The 20,413-nt window shown below is 51.4% G+C and overlaps 1 protein-coding gene across 3 annotated transcripts in view; it reads right to left on the bottom strand.

Annotated features, from left to right (window-relative positions):
• Positions 1–20,413, bottom strand: part of SDK1 (sidekick cell adhesion molecule 1) — a 714,488-nt gene that overhangs the window by 38,033 nt on the left and 656,042 nt on the right. For all 3 annotated transcript variants that reach the window (XR_008551224.1, XM_054693671.1, XM_054693672.1), the window contains exons 36-37: positions 2,252–2,367; positions 175–361 (exon numbers count right to left, since the gene is read on the bottom strand). Coding sequence is in view for 2 of the 3 variants with exons in the window: in XM_054693671.1 (XP_054549646.1) it covers positions 175–361; positions 2,252–2,367 (303 nt within the window). In the remaining variant the exon portion in view is untranslated. The remainder of the gene's footprint in view (positions 1–174; positions 362–2,251; positions 2,368–20,413) is intronic.

The raw sequence follows: 20,413 nt of genomic DNA, 5'->3' as shown, positions 1-20,413 counted from the left end.
AGAAACCCCAGCGACATAGGATGGGGGCTACATGGCAGGCACAGAAATGTGGGCACAGAGGGAAAGGGTCCTCCTGCCTAGAGGGTCAGGGACACCCCCTGGGAGGTGACACAGGTCTTGGCTCTCAACGGGAGTGTTCCACAGAAGCAGCGAAGAGGAAGCACGTTCTCCTACCCGCCTGATGCGTGCGCCCCTGCTTGGGGCCGCTTCTCGGCCCGTCGCCGGCAGCATTGAAGGCGGAAATGCTGACCAGGTACTTGGTGTGGCTGCTCAGGTTCTTCAGCTTCACCGTGGTCTCCGGCAGGAACAGGACTTTCATTTTCTCCGTTTCGTTCTGGCTGTCTGCCTCCCAATAATAAATCTGTTAGAAAAAGCAAGAGGTTGGGGACGGGGAGGGCGTAAGAAGGCCCAGTGAGCTGAGCTGAGACAGGGTGTCACCTAGAGTGAGATGAGACCCTGGGGTTGGGGGGGAGGCCTGGGTGCATTCTCGGGTGCAGTTCTGGCTGGGAAGGGGGTACTTCTCCAATGGAATAGGGTTAGCTGGGGTCAGCGCAGGATGCAGGGAATTCCTGGCCACTCCTGTGTCTGGGGAGCCCGCAGCGAGCGCTTCTGAGCTGTCTGTAGTGTGAGCACTGCCTCATGTGACACACCCTGCACGAGGCAGGGTGGAAGGGACCTTCTTTCAGCGCCCTCTCTCACAGAACCAGCTCTCCCGGTGCCTTTTTATGGCCTCTGCTCCTTCCCTTGTCATCTGGAGAGAAGAAACACTAACCACATCTCCTCATCCTCAGCCTGTGACTACAGAAAGCCCCCCGGCTTCCACCCGTGCTCCCACATTTTGTTCGAGGCTCACAAATACCATGGTGAAGAGCCACGAGGGCCTGGCACTGTGGGGAGGCCTCATGTTCCCCCACCTCCTGTCATTTTGCTGTGCTGTGCCCCTGGGTGAATGCAATGCCTGGCGAGGAAGAGGCTGCTAGAATTGCTTCCCTTGTCAGTTGACCCAGAACCACTGCCCGAAGCTGGGGCCAGCCAGGCTTCCAAAGGCAGCACTGGTTCATGGTCCCGTCTTAGCTCTGTGGGCTGAGGCCAAGCCAGGACCTTCAAGTGCAGGCCCAGGTTCGGGCCAAGTCTCCTGCTCGGCACACTCGTGCGTCCAGGGCAGGCTGGAGGGCCCCAAGAGTGAGTATCACTCACTTCCACCTGCAAGATGCCTCCAGCTTCTGCTCTCCGAACTGAGCAAATAGATGCTTCGCTCTAATAGGCCTTACTACCTTGAGATCAATATCCAGGTTCAATGTCTGTGTCATTAAGGAAATTAGAAAACATATTTCGGACATACATAAATAGCACCTTGCCTGCAGGCTCAGGGACTTCCTGTTACCTCATTAATCACTGCAACAACCCTGCCGGGGAGGAAGGTATTCGTTTTCATAAAACACCTACAAAAATCATTTTCAAATGGATGTTTAATTGGTCCAATACTCATCAGGGCAGGCTAAGCTATAGAATCTGATAACTGATCAACTTGGGTCCTAACAGATCAGACACGGACATTCCACTCTGGAGAAGGATGGGGGATTCCGAGAAGCTTCGCGGGCTCTTCTCTCCAGGATGGTTATAGCTGATCTCACAGGTTTCTAAACTCTCTAGATAAACCAACTCTGTAACTACCCTCCCCCTGGCACTGTTGTTGGCATGGCCTGCTGTCTTTTTAAATGTCACTTCTAGACTACAGAGCTAATGTGGAATCATAGTTTATTGCAATGGTTCTCAAAGTGAGTTCCTTGGAACCACAGTCCCCTGGGGTACTTCTTAGAAATGCAAATTTCTGGGTCCCCTCCCCCCCATATATTTGATCAAGGGACTCACACAGTGACCAAGGGCAGAGCTGGGAAGAAGAGCCTGTTCTCTTCAGTGCACTCTGTTTTATGGTCAACAAAGGTTCAGAGAGTCCAGAGTGGGTCAAGGGAGCAAGGAAAAGGTACCTGGGCACAGACGGGCTATACAGTGAACCGAGCTCCCCTCCCCAGGGGCCCAGAGGCCCGGTCAGGCTAGGCCTGCTCCAGCGCTTAGTATCACCCACAGCGCAACAGGCTGAGGGCTGGCCGTGCGTCTGCCGTGGGAAAAGAGCAGGACAAAAGGAACTGAAGGCAGCAGTCACGGAGGCCTCTACGCTGGGGATTTAGGCCCAGATGCTTGGTGTACAAGTGACCTGAAGGGAGACCCAAACCATGCAAGGGAGCATTGCCTTGTAGCCCTGGATGTTTCCGTTCTGGCTCTCGGGTGGCGGCGGGTCCCACGTCACCTCCAGCTGGCTGGCCGTGAGCGGGTTCACCTGGACATTTTGCGGGGCCATGGCCGGGGCTGAGGAGAGAGAAACACAGGAGAGCAGCTGACACGTATGTGTGTTCACAGGGGCGGGGCTCCCGACTCCAGGGGAGACACTGCGAAGGGATCTACTCTGGACCATCTCAGTGTTGACTCCAGGGAACGCTGCCTGCCCTCCCTGGAAGCATGATTTTTTTTTTAAAGATTATTTATTTATTTATACAAGAACCGGGGTACAGATCAGATGTGCGGGAGGGTGAGAGGATTCACTAGAGACAGAGTGGGGAACAGAACAGGCAGACTGATGAAATACACTGCTGAGGGGAGCAGCGGGCCAGACAGGAGAGGTCCGCCGTGCCATGTGGGACCCTCGCCGGCCGGCCGGGATCGAACCGGTGCTGCAGAGGCTGTGGACAGCTTCACAGCGCAGCGCTCAACCACCTGTGCCACCAGGGGAGGCCCTGAAAGCATGATTTTAAATGCATAAAATAAAATAGGGAGCATTCCAAAGAAAACCGATTACGCTGAGACACAGCAGGGTGTTAGGAAACAAAGGCAAGATATGGCAATCTCTGTGCTTCATGCGCCATGAAGTAGGCTGAGTTGTTGGCCGGGAAGCTGCTGGGATGCCTCAGCAGAGACGTGTGTGGGTGATGTCTAGTGAGTCAGTAACAGCCCTGATTCGATGGGGGACTTCTATGGGCTCAGATGCTGAGTCACAGGTTCTGCGGTCCCTGCTGTGGCTTGTTGGCCACGTTCATAATGGAGGGAAATGCCAGAGTCAGATGGGGTTTAGAGGAAATAAAGGCGTGTGTGCTCCCACCACAGGTTTGGGGTCCTGTGGTGAGTCCTGTTCCACACGCACTTGGTCTGCAGACACAGGGATGTGAACACAGATGCCATCACCCCTTAATTGTTCTGTGAGGCCACCTATGGCTTCAAATTATGAGGATCCAGTCCTCGATTTCAGACTTCCCTCCACCTCAGGGGTTCTCCCGGGGGCTGTGTTTGTGTCAGTGGGGTGTCTGTGCATGTGAAAGTTTGTGAAAGGTGACCAAGGAGGACGCCCTGGCCATGGCCTCAGGAGCAGCAGCTGGGAGCTGAGAAGACACAAGCACACATGAGTGCTTTTCAGAACATGCCTCTCTTCTCGGTCTTCCAGTTTCTTGCAGTGTTTGAATTCCATGCTAGACACATGTGCAGACGGCCTGTCCCCTGCCTCCTGGGAGTTACTCCCTTTTCTACCTGGACACTCCCCAGTGAAACCTGTGCTGGGCTGGGCCCCAGGACCTGTGCTGGGGGCCTGGCTGTGGGAAGCAGAGGGCCAGCACAGCCCCCGTCACCATTTTAGTGTAGGCCGCAGGCCCAGAAGTCCTGCCTTGGACTGTTCACAGGCCGTAGATGGACGTGATAAAGCAGTCGCTGTCTGAGGGAGACAGCCCATACAGGGGCTCTCTGAAGGAGCCTTCTTGGGAGACGCTGACCTTCATGAGTCACCCCTTCCTCAGGTCTTCTCTCCCCACTTTGCTCACCCCCACCCCACGTAGAATAAAATAGTAATTAACACCCACTCAGCCTGACATCAACTATTTATTTTGTTCTAACTGTGTGGTTCCCGTATTATCGCTGCCCACCCTGCCGTTAATGGAAATGTTAATAACCCGCACCAGGTTGTTGTGACAGATGCTCGGCCTCATTATCAGAAATTCTTATTTACCGCTCCATTAAACAACAGAATCACACAAAAAAACAATTCAATCAAAACTAACTGGAGGAATTTTAACAGCCACATTAATAATCCAAAACATAAATAAAGTTAATGTCTTTTGCATGTTTGCCATCGGCAACTCTATTGCAAAATTACTGTTGTACAATTAAAATGTGAAAGGCAAAATTGAGCATGGCCATTACCCTGATAGTTGGTTAGAACTGTCTGTGTGTGGCACCCACCCACCCCCAGGGTTTCCTTGGTTAAGGCACAGCCAAACCTGGGGACATAAGAGCTCTGAGGTAAGAGAAGCCCATCCTGGACACAGGTGGCCTTCATGAGCTCCAGGCGAACCCCTGAACTCTGGGACCTATGAGCCCCTCCACTGGGGTTGGCAGCTGTCGGACAAAGCCCTCGGGTCCCACTCGACTAGCTGAGTCACACTGCTGTCCCCCAGCTGATGCTTAATGTACCCACTGGCTACCCCGAAGCAGAGCACTTTCGTGCCATAGAAATACTGCAGGTAACAAAGACATTTTGACGATGACACAGCAGGGGAGAGAAGTATGTGCGAACATGGAGCGAAGCGTGTTGGTTTCGAGACTTATTCTTTGGTTCCTGAAAGTTCCTGCATTTCCACCCTGACAGAAGAGCCTGACTGTCAGAAAGGCACTGTTTACAACCCCGAATGCAATTCTTGTTCTGTGTAAAGTGTGTTCGGTTTGGAGACCGATGGAGCGTCTGATGAATCATTATCTTTTTGTTCTCCTACCTTAGCATTTGTGGTGTATGGCAAACGCAAATATCAGCTCAGAATGCTTTTTTTAAAATGCATGAAATTATTTTTAAAAAGCCTTTTAGCCCAGCAATTTCTGGCATGTGGTGATATACGGATAGCCTACAAACAACAAGGAATGTAAAGGTTAAGATGCAAAGTGAAGATTCTCTCCACAAGTCTCATGTCAGGGCTTACAAGGCTATCCCAGAACTGTGATCCAGAGTCTGGGGTGTGATGGCTCCTGACACCCTAGCCAGGGAGCTACTCTGGCCCTGGGGAAAGAGAACTTGCCAGTGTAGTAATAAGGAAACTTCTGGGACTTCTGGAGACACCTAGATCAATAGTAAAATTCCAGAGGTTTCTGGAATTTTCTGAAATTCTGGATGATGGCTTTGGGAGCCCCACAGAGTTGGGTGCTGTGGGCAGGATGCTGGTGGACTGGCCCCACGGGTAGTTAGGACAGTCAACTCCCTGGGTGGGTGCTCTGTCCCCAGTGTGCCCATCCAGTATCAGCTGGATCAACCAACAGCCCTGAGAACACAGTGGCTATCCCTGACTCGGTTTCAATTTGCTGTGAGAGCAAAGTGCTGGTTCACGACCTCCTTACTCCAAGTCTGCCATATCCCAGAAGAATGTGGGCTACTTAGCAGGGCCAGAGCCTTACTTCTGAGCTGCAGGCCCTCTGCAAGGTGAGGTGAGCACCAGTGTGCTCATACCACAGAAAGGAAAGGGGAAACAGCTATAAAGATATTTAGAAAACTAGTAGAGGCTAGAGAGCTCATGGGGAAGTTTTTGGAGCTGGAGGTATCGTCAACTCTGCCATGAGACTCAAAACATCCACTGCCCTCCTATAGAAGGTTTGGCACCCAACCATGGACAGTACCTTCTTGAGGGAACACTACATGCACTCCTGGTCTGATGACAGGGACTAGTAGTGGCCTGCAGGCAGAGGTGCCATGGCCACTTCCCAGCAGAAGCTTCCTGAGGGCTGTGTGGCCACTACCTCTCCTCCACCACCACAGGGGTTCCATGTGGGGCTGGTTCCTCCATCCATGTCTTGAAAGGAAGACAACAGGAAGCAGGACGAACACAGTCAGAGTGGGAAGGACAGGGGATAGTGAGGGATAAAAATGTCATTGGTGTGGTCAGTCACTGAGATTTGGGGTTATTTGTTGCCACAGCATAACTTTGCTGAAATTTTCCTGAATATTAATCAGGCTCTGGGCTTAGGACTGAGGGGAGAGGGGACACAAAGGTGTAAAAGACAAGTTTAGCAGGAGAGGTAAAACACAGTGGTCGTTACACATGGTGGAAGGCGAGGGCAGGCTTAAAGGGCCACAATGGGGGATGTGGGGTCTTTTCCAGAAAGCAAAAATCTAGCTGACTCTTAAGGGGATGATTTAACATGTGATGATGAGCCAGAGGAACCTGGGTGCTGTGGGGGTGGGAATGGATGAGCAATAGCACAGAGGTGACAGAGCAGAGTGTCTGTTGGGGTCATATCAGACACATGGGCATCCTGGTGCTACAGCCATCTGAAGCCAGGCTGGCATCTGTTGTGCTGGGTGGTGCTGGATGATGCTGGGCCATGCTGGGCCATGTTAGGCTTCTATTTTTCACTTTTTTAACCCAGTGATCTATTATTTGGGTAGAACAAGTTCTTAACTGATAATCTGAGGCTCACTGTCCCTATTTTAATATAATAAAATAAGTGTTACTATATATGATCAAAAAATTAAAGAGTCATCATTTTGCTTTAATTACATCAACATTTTTCTGGTCCAACACTTACTCTGATTTCCTGCTGAAGTAAATAAGAAATAGAATTCTCTAACGTAATTTAACTTCTCAGCAAACTTTGCCAACACATCTGTTCCCCTAAGCAGGGATACCTGGAGACAGACTTTGGGTTTGGGTAATTATAGCGCCTCCAGGGCCTTCTTGATAAGTAAAGGAGGCTTCATGGATCACTGTGCTTCCACTCAGTCAGAGGCAAGTCACAATTGGAGACAGAGCAATGATTCAGTACAGGAAGGCAGAAAAGTAAGGATGGAGCAGATTTAAAAGACGAGCCAGGAAGCATGGCGGCTTCTTGTCTGGGCAGGTGCACAGACCGCCAGAAGAAAGGTTGTGGCCCCTGATGGGCCAACGCACCACCAGCTCCGCTCTCAGCTACTCTGGGTCTATGCATGAGCACTAAGGTTGTTATAGAGTCATTAAAAAAAAGAAGCTTACAACAGGCCATTGAAAAGAAAAATCAACTTATACACCTGTAACAAGCATGAGGGACATGGATCACCTTCCTTTCAACCTGAAACCCTGTCTCTCCAGAAATCCCAGACTTCTGAAGGAAAAAACTATGGAGATGAGACCCAGCCTGCCAGCTGCTGGCACTGTGGTGACCCATCAGCTGGGGGGGTCCACAGCACTGAGGGTGCACTCGTGTGCCGCAGAGCCAGGTGACTGGCGAGCACTGCATCTGGGCTCCCTCTACCTCACAACCCTGTGAGGGGGGATACTTCTCTCTGCCCCCTGCTTCCTGCACACAGATAGAAAAACTAAGACCCAGAGAGGTTAAGTTGCCCAAAATCACCGTCTCAGCAAGTGTGATAAAACCCAGTGGCTCTCTCTGAGCCCCCCTCCCACATAATTCCTAGGGGTATGCAGGGGGACCTGGGGCAGCCTCCTCCTTCCCACAACGCAGCTCCTGCTGCCAGACTTTCCTTCAAACTCCAACCCCCCAGTCTTTACTCTAAGCGCCTCATTGCTGAGTGAGAACTGCAAACAACTCTAAGGAAGCAGAACAAGGAAAATCAGGAAACCAGTCACAAAAACTGTTTTCAGAAAAAATCAATGACATGTACTTTGAGCGACAGAAACTCTACATAGGGCGCCATGGAAGAAGCCCCGGATAGTGAGTTTTAGGATCTGGGCTCAGCAGGTGGGACCTAGGACATTCTTCAATCTGAGGCTCAGTTTTACAGGTTGTCAAGTGAAGACCAGTCTGAAAGTGCTTTAGAGACGGAATGAAGTAAGCCACGTGAGACCACAGCCCTGCATCTGGCAGAGAGCAGGCCAAAAGCCTGCTCTTCCAAGGTGCGCGGGACCTATGTGTTGGATGCCAAGCTCATCTGGAAGTGGGCAGTTCATGGGATGGGTGAGCCACTGGTCATACCTGGGCTCTGTTCCCTGTACAGAGGGGAGTAGTTACACCACAGAGTACTGACATGTTCATACATGCACCTCCCCTGTGGTTCCCTCATGAATTAAGAGCAATTAAGGTGTGGCAGGGGGCTCTGCCTTCCAGAGCCTGGCACTGGCATCACAACTGACAGAGATGGATTCAAAGGCCCCACTTCCTGGCTCATACCCTGTGTAAACCCTTCCTCTGAATAGGGGTTACCCTGGGACTGGTTACAGGAGACTGTGTCTTGCAATCGTCAGCAGCCCCTCTCTTAGCCTCTTGCTTGCTGAGGCATGAAACTCAGGGAGGTCTCTGTCCAACAGCCTGGAAAATGGAATCCAGCCAGCATCACACGAGGGAGCTTACAAATGGAACCTTCCCTGCTAAAGGCTGCAAGGACACCCCACACAGGGGCCGCAGCTTGGCCATGCCTGGATTCCAGAACAGAAGGCCCTCTGAGGCAGCGTGGCGGCTCTGAGCAGCTAAGTTGGGATGATTTGTCCCATAGCCACAGGTTCCTGATAGAGCCTGATGTGAATGGGCTCTTCGAGGAAAGTTGAAGCCCATCCTCTGCACATTCTGGACCTTCAGAAAGTTGCTTGAATTTGGTGGCACCTTTGCCATGGATGCTGGATTCATGGTACTCAGGAGCCCAGGCCCAGCTTCAGTTTGGTGCCAGGAGCATCCAGAGGACACCTAAGATAAACCCATGTTCTTTTTACAGGTTGATGCTTTGGCAAGAATTACAGGATTCTGGAGCTGCGAAGCATTTACATGGTTCCTATAACAGGGGTCTCAGGACAGGGATGAGGACGAGTTCGTGAGTTTTTGAGCTCTGACAGAACATGTTCATATGGGTGAAGAAAACAGAGTGCGTACCAAGAAGACATCCTCCTAGTAGGCGATAATGTGGCAGCTGCAATCCTAAAATGCAGAGCCGTTTCAACGATTATGTCTTAAAAACAGTTGTTTCAATAGGAAAAGGAGGAAGAGGCCAGAGAGTCAGACTCATAAAAGCAAATGCATTTTTCTTACAGATATTTCCATGATAAAGACTGGTTTTGAATAAATCCAGTGTTTGGTTTTATCCAGTAATGATCTCTGCTTCCCCATCAGCAGCACTTACTGCTCGCAAGTTCTTATCAGCTCAATCACTGTTACCACCCACTGTTATGATAAGCAAAGTTAAAAGCCACTCAAACAAACCAACTAGATTGCCTGTAACTATTGTTTTTTCCCTCCTTGGTGATGGAGTGAGTTTCTATCACAGCCAAATCCAGGTCCCGACAGGCCGGGATTGCACCGTAACCGGTGGCCGTCCAATCATGCAATTCACAGTTTCTAATTCATCACTGGATTCCTGTGCAGTTTGTATTCTCAAAACTTAAAGTATAGGAAAAATAATTTAGTCTCCTTTTCCACCTTAGAAAATTGAGGCTTGGAGGGGTTAAGTTGCTTGTCCTGGAATGCGCTGGACTTGAACTTGGGTCTATGTGGCTCTTCAGGCACAAGTTGGCAGGTTCTCTGCCAAGGGCCAGACAGCATTTTAAGCTCTGAGGGGCATAAAGTCTGTTGCAACCACTGAACACTGCCTTTGTATAGCAGAGCGGCCACAGACAACATGTAAGTGTCAAGGCATCTTGATACAACTTTATTTACAAAAACAGGCTGGATTAGCTTCTCTGAGTAGTGAAGGAAGGACACAGGCTGGAGAGGGAGGCCTATCTGAACCATCAAGCACACTACATGCTGAATAGGATCCACGACACTTGGCCCAGTGTCCTGGGCTGTTAGCCTTCAGCATTTAATACTGGAGCTGTCAGGTGTCCCGGGGGAGAGCCCCCAGGGTTCTGTCACTTGGGACTGGGCTTTGAGAGTGGACCACTTGCTATCTTGGGCCTGCGCTGCTCTCAAAGTCTCATGTGCCATGGGGAGCCTCAGGTAGAGTGTGGGGGGCGAGTGATCCCGGAGGCCCCAGGAGGCTGGGACCAGCAGAGATTGGCTTAACCTTCTGACATCCCACATTTTTGAAATGCTGTCTTTCTATTATGGTTCCAAGTCAGAAGGCCTTATTTTCTAAGCAATATGTACCTTCCTCAGGGAAAGTGGCCACTTTGATGTGTCCTGGTACCAATGACCCAAACAGCATTTCAGTAGAATCTTTTGGAAGCTTTTTGCATTTCAGTTTTTTCACCTGCAAGAGGAAGGTAACCTTTAAACCCTAAACCCGCTGGGATGTGGCGAATCCGTGAACTATGACAAAGGAAATTGCAAGTAGGATGAGACCCCTCTAGTTCTCACTCTTCTCCCACATCCAAGTGCAGGGGCGAGGATGCCAGACTCCTTGGTACTCTCCCACACACCTCAAGGCTCAAAGAAACACTTTAAATAAATCAACGTGGAAATGAGGCTGGGGCTATCAGGCCCCTTCTCAGAGGAAGCACTGAGTCTAAAGGGAGGTACGCCCAGATAGGGAGGCCTGGAGCAGCTCGGAGCCTCACAGGAGCCAGGCCAGTGGCTGTTCAGGCCTGAGCACACAGTGACCTTTCCCTCTTTGCTGCTGGTGTTCCTCAAAGAACCTGCAAGTAGCACCTGCAAGTAGAACCTGGGTAAGTAGCACCCAGTCTCCATCTGAGCTGGGCCGATGGCAGCCACGTCCTGAGGTGTCACCCCGATGGCAGGAAGGGGAGGCCTGAGGCTGCGTGCTCACAGGCTGTGCTCATAGCACCAGCCAAGCCTTCATTGTCATTCCTGCTTCATAGGAAGAAAAGCTGAACATTGCACTGCAGTGAGGGGAGAGGCTGGAGTCCAAAGCCAAGCGTCCTACTGCAGAGCCTGGTTCTTAACCTCAACAAATGGGAGGTGGTGAGCTGCCCTAGTCAGCAGGAATCAGCCATCCACTTGTTAGACAGTCTTCATACCCACATCCCAGGTGCTACAGGGCCTGAATTCCATAGCAGGCCCTTGTGCATGCTGTGCGCTCACGCGGGGACAGCACTATGGGGCACTTGTGCCTGAGCGGCAGGTGTACAACCTAGTGCAGGACACAGGCAGGTCAAGAGGATGCTTCACCCCTCCAGGACAGTGCCACCTTGCAGCCCATCACGCTCTTCAAGCACCACCGTCATAGCTTTGCTCTCCTCCCCTCAAACCTTTCCAAGAAGCCTCTGATCCTGAAGCCCTTCCATGCCTGGCTGAGCTGTGCTGCCTCTCCCCAGGCCTTGGCCCTGCCCCCCACCTCAACTGCTGCTTCAGCCCTGTCTGGAATCTCCCTCCCAACTCATCTCTGCACCTTCCCTTCCAGCATCTGTGCTGGTTGTAAAGGGCAGGCTGGAGTGGCTGCTGCAAGGACAGAGCTGCAGATGACAGCCTGAATGAGGGTGGACCATGAAAGGGAAAGTGGACTTGACATTAAGGACCTGAATCACCAGTCATGTTGACGAACCTATTGGCTCTGGGAATCAAAGATGACACCCGAGGGCTGTCTTGGGTTTGGGGTGATGGAGGTGTGACCCTCAGGCCACGTGGAGGAAGAGCAAGCGTTTCTGTCCTTCTTGCTGCCATGTTGTGGGGCAGGGGACAGGGAATAGTGATGGGCTATACTCACTGCTCTCCAGGCTCCGGGTTTCTCTGTCCTCACTGCCCTACCACCAACCTGGAAACTGAGGCCCAGGAAACTGACTCATTTGTCTAGGAGCACAGGACAGACCAGGACTCCAACCATAAAGCATTCACCTAGTTTGTGCTTTAACTCCTACATAAAATTTCAGTGTGGACAAGTAGGTTTGCAGAACGTGTGGGTCACAGTCGAGGCGCTGGGTTGGCTGGACAGATGGTCCAGTCTGGAGTGTGAGAACTGGAATCACGGGACTCCAGAGACAACTGTGGATTTGGGCATGAGGTGGCCATGTCGGGAGTGGGGAAGGGAGGAGAGCAAGGGCCAACTCCCACTAAAGGCCCCAAAGAGACGACAGAGGCAGAGGTGGAAAGCGGGGGGATCCGTGAGTCAAAGGTCGGGGTAAGACAGGACGGGGAAGTAATCCGACTTGGTTATTCCAGGGACACGTGGGCTGATGCCGGCAAGGCTAGGAGTAGAGGACAGAACCGAGGGCGGTGAGAGCAGTAACTCCGTGGCAAGTTGAGTGCTGACTGAATATCGATTTTATTAAGAAATTGTTAATTAGTTTTTCTAGGTGTGAGGATGACTTTGTCATCATCATAGGTTTTTATGAGTTCTTTTAGAGATATGTGATGAAAATCTTTTTGAAAAAAATGCGTGGACATTTTAATGATGTCTGAAAAGTGCTTCCAAATCCCATGGGGGGAGGGTGGGAGGTGAATGTACAGGCGGAGCAAGATGGGCCAGTGGTGTCTTGTGGTTGAACTGGGTGGTGAACGCGTGAGCCTCCTTTCTGCTCCTCTACCTTCCCTTGTTAGAAGTCAAACATGAACACTAACCAGAAGAAGAAGGTTCTTTTAGGAAGAGACTGTCTGGGAAGGAGAGAGAAGAGCAAAGCTGGTATTTGGGGGAGACCTGGACTCAGGGCACCATGTTGGACTCAGCAGTTTCACATCCACTGGGCTGCGAGAACCCAGGGGTGGCGTGGACACCTGCTTTCCACGCGGCCAGCCGCTTAGCCACACACACACATGGGATGAGGCCTCCCTTCTCCATGCGGATGGCCCAGTGTTTGCTCATCTCAAGGTTTAGTCCACACTGAGCTCTGTGACTTCTAGACAGCCCCAAGCCCTGTAAAGCCTGATCTGGGAGAGCTTCATCCCCTTAAAGGTTCCATGCAGAGCAATCATGTGCCCTCCTCAAGGGCAGAACTAGGGGTGTCTCCCCCTTTGGGGGCCTATTGAGTTGCTGGGTGAATGAGGTCTTGATCCTCAGCAAGTATGGTAATCCGGAGGGCTTTCCAGAGAATCTGGCCAAGGACTGAAACTGAGGATTGTGTGACATTTGGGATCCTTTCCAGATAAAGCATTAGGCATTAGCATTGTCTTCATAACCTTCCAATGTTGCTGGAAATAGAATTATGAACAATGTCCATTTATCTACATTTCCTGAGCTCCCATGTCTGCTAGGAAGGGCAATAATTCAGGCTGAGGGGCAGCAATGAAGCACCCAGGGCAAGAGAGGGACACCCAGATTTGGGGAACATGTTTTCCTTGTGGCTGGACAAAGTAGGGTGGGTGAGGGCATGTCTAGAGATGATGCTGGAAGGAAGAGTGGGCCAGGGCTGGAAGGGTCCCACCGGCCAGTCTTGGAGCATATCCCCCCCACCATCCCGTAGATAAATGGGGGATCCTCTGAGGGACTGAGACAGAAAAGCAGCAGGATAGGATCTGCAGTCAGGAGGGTATGGGGGCAGGTGTGTGGGGAATGGGTGAAGACAGTGACCCAGAGGCTTCTGAGAGTCTCCATAAGGGGACACAGCTCACACCTGTGGGTGCCCAGCATTAGCAGACCAGAACCAGGGTGGCTTGGCCCCCTCTCATCTCTTCTGGGGGCTTGTCTGATTTTGAGCTTAGACCCTGGAGCACCCCAGGTTGTCAGAACCTCTGCTCCTGTCATCCCCGCCTCAGCCCCCCTGTCCCTCTCCTGCTGAGCTCAGAAGTTGTATAATCAACACAGTCGCGCCTTGATCAGCTGCCTGAAACCTCAGGCTGCCCACAGAGAGGGGTCCTGGGGTTCTGATGCTGAGAGAGGGTGCGCCGGCAGCAAGTAGCACATGCCCGGGCTGTAGCAGGCAGTGCAGTTCTCTCTGCATGACTAGGGCAAAGGGCGCGCTCTCCACTCACTCTCCGAGGTCTGCTCCACCTGCTCTGGTCAGGCCCAGGCACGGGCGGTGTATGTGTTGGGGGTGTTCAGGAGGGGGATGGCCCCTCTTCAGTGAGCCTCCAGGGTGAACTCCTTGGCAATGGCTCAGTGCTTGTGCATCACGGAGCAACCACACGCTGCAGCCCCAGGGTGTAGAAGTCCTGGGCCACCTCCACATGGATGACCACCCTGAGCTCCAACTGTCCATCTCTGAACTGGGGACGGTGGATGCACTGAGCATGCAAGGCTGCCCACAACGCCCACTTGGTCATTCATGACAACCGAGGTCATTCTGGGCCTCTGCCCACACACAGTGGGTGAGTGAGCTCTTGATCCTCAGCCAGTAAGGTAAACCATAGGCTTTTCCAGAGAATCTGGCCAAGGACTAAAACTCAGCACTGCTGATGGCACTAACAGGGGAGGCTGCCGCCACAGCAAGAAATCGCCAGCGGTTTCCAAACACCATTGCTTGTGTTCCACGAATAACACTGGGCGATGCCCCTGCACACAGATGGAGAGTCGCTGTGGCTCCATGACACACGGGCGGGATGGGCACACTGAGCGCCGCTGGCAGATGTTCCCCCGTACACAGGCTTCAACTAGCGCAGCTCAGAGTCCTCTCCTCATGGAGCAGGCTCTAGGAGACGCTTTATCTGTCACTAGGGGGAGCTAAAACAGCAAGACGCTCAGTGATTTGTCTCCCATTCCAACCAGCAGTAATTAAAAACTTGGAGTGTTTGTCAGAAAGGTGGAACCCAAATTCTGCAATAAGTTGTCATTCTTGGAAAATGGCAAAACAGTAGTTTGAAGATTCTTATCTGTCTTTTAAAGCAATGCACACACCAAAAGCAACCAAATGCCATATAAAACAAAGATACGATAATAAATGCTGAGATTTTTGCGTTTGTCCAACTGCCCTTTTTGTAAAAAGTTAGAGAGCCAGAGATCAAAGGGCTAGATGTTCAGCTGCCAATGAATGCTGCACCCCATGCCCCACTGGACGTGGGAGCACGTCCTGCCTCCCTTTGCTGGAGAGCCCAGAAATCGGATCTTCATTGTGGGACTGATTGTTAATACGTCTCAGTAAGCAGCGCCCTCAGCCTTGGGCTCTGCACAGCCCATAGGGCAGGGCCAGGTTACTGGAGTAGCTGGGCTCACAGAACTGCCACAGTGAAACCTGAGAGATGGCTGATACAACATGCAGGCCCAGTACCCAGAAACTTCTGGCCCCAGCAAGAAATGCAAACCAAGAGGTACACTGGTCAGCACCTGCAGAGGAAATATGAATGGAATGGAGACAGCAGGGATTTCAATGTCAGTTTAGAATTTAATATACTTTCCATAAAAATCCCAGTAGAATTTGCTGTTTTGAGTTTGCCAAAATGGTTGTAAAGATTGTAAAATGACTGGAAAATAAGCCAAAAATGAAGACAAGCTCTATTGCATAATAAAGTGACGTAAATGAAAGGTCTGGCGGCACCAGGGCAGTAGGAACACATCTCAGACACACTCGACCAGAGGTAAGAATCCAAAACATGAGTAAGTGCCATTGAAAAGAATCAATCAGTAGAAGGTCTTGGGGAGGGGGCTCCTCTGGCATTGAATACTCTGCTTAGAAGCCCACTTTACACCAGGTACCAGAATAACTTCCAGATTGATTATGGAATTTAATGAAAAGAAAATGAAACCATAAAGGTTCAGAAGCCAATTATGTGAGTACTTGCCAGCTCTCTGGCTGGGAAGCAGAGCTGCAGCAGATCTACCGGTTTGAGCACACAACAATATTTTTTAAACACAATAAAATCAGTGACAAACCATGTAAAGGGGAAACTATTTGCCACAGATATGATTGAACACGATAGTCCTAATATCCAGAGTTGCTACAATCAACTCAAAACACTAAGACTCCACGAGAACAAACACTATGAACCATCACAGACATTTAATCACAGACGAGTAATTTGAAAGCCTGTATATGAAAACAGTCCTGAGATAACTTTTCACCAGAGGAGGGAAGATTTAAAATGGTAAGAGGAACAAGCCACTAGTGTATTCTGATCTGTTGACACAGTGTCAACAAGTTTAGGGTTTTCAAAAGTACAAAATGTCTATCTCCCTTGAACCAGAGATTCTGCTTCTAGCACTTTTGCCTAAGGAAAGTCTCAGGGAAGTTGTGAGTTTTTAATTGTGTTCACAGCAGCTTTATTGTTAGAGCAAGGCACTACCCTCAGTACCAGGGTAGTTGAGGGCTGGTTGGGAAGTTTCATCCCACCAGGAACCGACCCTTTCCCACCCATCAGGCATTCTGCACCTCACCAGGGAGGCAGTGTCTGGTCCTGCCCCCCACCTCCCCAACAGCACACGATGCACCAGACACACACACAACCAGGGTGAAAATTGCAAGCTTGCTCTACCCACATGGTGTCTAAACACATTCCCAACTTCCAAACTGAACCAGTTCCAAGCCCCCAAGGCCCTCCTACAAACAAGCCCCCCACCTCCATGTCAGTCCCAGGAGGAGGCTACAGATGTCGGGAGAGGCAATCTCAGACCTGACCTGGGTCTGCTGCTGCCAGACCTCAATGCCATGGGCAAGAAAGCCCAAGGAGGTGGGAAGGTAGCATCGTCCCTCCTCACTGGGAGGCCAAGGAAATTCTGAGGCATTTCCCAGACCAGGGGTGCAGAGAGAAGAGTCACATCTAGATGGTCTGGGGGCTGGGTGGGGAGGAGGGTTCTAGCCTCTCCCAGGAGCAGCTGTGGGCTCCACTCAGGGCCTCCATGGACACGCTAAAGAGTGTCGCTTATGTTTACATGTGTTCAACTGGGAGGTGTTAAGGGCACTCCCTGGGGACAGACATGCAGCTGCTAGACTCGGGTACAAGTCCTTGCTTGCCAGCAAGGACTGTTTGGGGCATCGGGTCTAAAGGGTGAGACAGCTGTGACTCTGGTGTCACTGCACAGGTCTGGGTGCCCAACTACCATGAGGGATGGGAACTGGAGGTAAAAACTGCCAGCCCTGCTTTGTCTGGGGCTACTGTGTCTCAGGCCTGCTGCAGGCCACAGGGATCCAGAGGCTGCGGTCAGGCTGGGAAATCAAATGCTGGGCTTTTCAGTGGTTGAAAACAGGGGTTGAAGGGGACCCTCAAAGGCTGGATGCGAATCCCCTCTTGGCCCCTTGGGAGCTATGGCCAATAGCTGGGCTGCCCATCTCTGAGAGGCCAACCAGCCCCTCGACCCCCTGGTGTCTCACTTTTCATCTGTCTCCCAGTGGAGGAGGGGTCCTGGGCATGCACCCCCATTCTACAGATGAGCAAAAGGAGCCCCAGGACGGCCTGGCCCACTCCCCACCTAGCAGTCCTCTCCTTACTGCTTTCTTGGCCTCACAGGGAGCGCCTGAGTGTGCTGGGGAGGGGGTTTCACATTTCTGCAGTCTTTTCAATTTGCTCGTGGCCCCTGACAGAGGATCAACTTTCCAAGCTGCACTTGGAAAGGCCGTGAACTCTGAAGTGAGGCCAGGCTGTGAACTCTGAAGTGAGGGCTATGCCGGCCAGGAGGTGAGTTCTGGGCCAAGTGTCTGGACCCCTATTGGAGTTATTGTTCGTATTCAGAAGGGCTGGTGGCATTTCCCTTGCAAGACTGTTCGGGATAAATAGGACAGGCTGACCTGGTGAGGGATCCCAGCTAAGATATGCCCAGGTCTTGGAGACCGTGACCCGCCCAACGCTGGTGTTCAGTCCCTTTCTATGCGGGAATCTGTAACGGCTCTGTGCTATGTCTCTGCTGCTCCCTTCCCCATAGAGTACGACAGTTACCCCATTAGCCCCACGTCGTGTGCCCCACAATGGCAGCCTGCCTTTTCCTGGGCACCTCTCCTCTTCCTGCAGATGCAGCCACAGCTAAGGCCCAGCAGAGCCATGAACACCTGGCTCCAGAGTCCACACTGATAGCGGCATTGGCTGTCCCCTGGGGATCTTTCCTCCTTTTTGGTGCATGTGGTCCAAGTAGAGTTGACATCATCCCCTGGCTCAGGGACCTCAGGCCGCTGGCCACAGCAACTGGCTTGCAGATGGGGGTGCTACTAAAAGCAGGCTAAGTGCCAGTGCATGCCCACTGTAAGCCTTATTGGAAATGGGAAGCTCTCCTTCTGCTGCCTTTAACTGCAGAGCTACCTCGATGAAGAGCCTAAGGCAGGAAGCAAGCAGAAAGAGGACAGGTGCCGAGATGGGACATGGGACCAGTTTGTTGGGTCCTGGATCCAGCCGTGATTGAAGCTGTATCCAGACTCTTCAACTGCTCTGTTACATGAGTTTATAAATGATTGTTTCAGCTTAAGCCTGTTTGGGTTGGTTTCTCCTGCAAATTGGAGTCTGTATCAAGGTACTGTTTTTACCAATATGTAAATCTAATAAGGACTTTAAAATCACTCTCTTTGAGGTAAAACAGATTCAATTGCATATATTTGGACTAGAAGGGACCTCATCATTTTCCAGATAAGGTCAGACAAATTGAGCTACTTGCCCAGGGGCTTCTTCATTCATCCACCCACTAATACTGACGAATCCTGGTCCAGATACATTCTGGACTCTCATCCTGTGAGCTTGTAAGCAAGACAGATGAGTTGGAGGCAGATTTGGGATAAGAACCTGTGTCCTTACTCCTAGCTCACAGAGTTTCCCTTGGCACCATCATGCCTGAAGACTAGAGCTCAGAGTGGTTAAGTGACCTGCCTATAGCCACACAGCTGGTGGCGAGCACAGCCAACACTCAGACTGATGAGTCCCCTCATGAAACCACAGTTTTGTCCTAGTTTTCATCAATGTCTTTTTTCATCAATGTTGACTAGGTTTGTAATACTATGGAGCATGTAGCCAAGTGAACAGAAATTAGCCCAATTTAATTTTATTTTCTGAGGCTTTGTTAGCAGCACCTCTCATTGTCAGAATGAAATTATTACAACAGGAAACTTGGGCTGTGAGATGAGAGGCTGTAATGATAACAACTAACTGGCAGCAATGCTAGAAGCACGGGCATCCTCCTTCCAGAAAATTCTCTGCAGTGTAAACACAGATGACAGAGAAACATGCTGAGGCTGAACAACAGCTGAGAAACCCAAATGCAGGACTGGGTGCTGCCAGGCCCAATGTGTGAGATGTTTGGATTAATACAGGAATGGGGGAAAGAGAGAGGAGCAGAAAGAACTGAATGCAGGGACCCCTTCTGGTCTAAATTCTGGCTTGGAACCCCAAACTAGTTGGAGCAAGGAGAGGTGTATAGAAATAAGGCCGCAGGACTCCTAAGTGGTGGAGGAGACAACCACCTTCAGGAGCCTTAGGGAGGGCCTTCCAGACAGAACAGGAGACCCGGCCTGGGGACCAGAGGGGCTCTGGGGTCTCTTGGTAAGGCTGCAACCCACATGATGGTGGAAGAAGCGAGTGTATAGCTTCCTTCCCTCCTATCTCCCTCCCCCCATCTGATCTGGTGCTGGGGAATTGCAGGGTGTGCACAGCAGTAGCAGGCTTGCTCTGCCTCCTGAGATGCTGCCACCAGCTGGGCCCTACAGGCCCATGGAGCTGTGTAGTCCCATCCTCTGCCTGCACCCTGCCCTTCCCCTGCTGTAGGGAGTGCCAGGAAGAAACAAGCCCAGGACACAGTAACTGGAGCAGAAAAAGTTAAGTGTGGGCACTGTGGTTACGGTGCAGACCTCCAGACAGCGATTCTAGCTGCCGTCATCTTGGCGTGTGTGGGAGGACCTATCTGTGGGGCACGCCCCAGGGCACAGGATCCCCATGGCCACCCTCCTGTCCCATCTCCGCATAGGATTTCTGGAACCTATATTTGGAGGACAGAAAAGGCATGTGGGGCCACTTTGGTGTAGTGAGAAAGACAGACATAAAGAGAGGATAGGCTCATGTCATGATGGAAAGTCGAGCGGTCTCCCACAAAGTATCCAGGGAGCAATACAGAGGAAGACATGTGGAAGTGCCTCGAGGGAGGGTGTCAGGGGGTATTTCTGAGAAGAAGCCCTGAGGTTAGGCCCTGGGGCAGGAGTGGAGTCATCTGCAGGGTGGGAGGGTGGACAATGCTCCAGGCACTTGGCCTGTGAGTGAATTTCCTGAGACATTGCAGAGCTGCTCTTGGGTGCTTGCTCTTATTCCAGCTCCTCTTCAAGCTCTGCAGGCTCTGCTATTCGGTGCTCCTGTGTGTAGGGTCAGAAAGCTTTGGCATGATGGGTACAACTTTCCTTTTTCTTCTAGGGGGTAGTAAAGGCTCCAAGAGTTCAAGGCCAGAGATTTGGTGGCAGTCACTCTTCATGGGGGAGTGGGTGTCGGGGAAGGAGATGGGATAGGAGGACAGGCCACTAGGGAAGAGGAGGAGCAGAGACCCCTGGTGAAGAGGGCAGGGAGTTATGAAGTCCCAGGGGAGCAGGAGAGCCAGCATCTCATGGGGCTGCAGCCACCTTTACCTGGGGGGTTCAGTATCTGCCCATCACCCCTGAATAGTATGTGGTTCACCATGCTCATAGAAGCTCTACTCATAAAATCCAAATGGTGGAAACACATGCTAAGCGTCCACCCTGGATGAACAGGT

This window comes from Talpa occidentalis, unplaced genomic scaffold (assembly GCF_014898055.3).
Source record: "Talpa occidentalis isolate TD23 unplaced genomic scaffold, MPIMG_talOcc4v2.1 talOcc4.12, whole genome shotgun sequence".
Taxonomy (NCBI): domain Eukaryota; kingdom Metazoa; phylum Chordata; class Mammalia; order Eulipotyphla; family Talpidae; genus Talpa; species Talpa occidentalis.
This window is presented reverse-complemented; position numbering and strand designations above follow the sequence as displayed.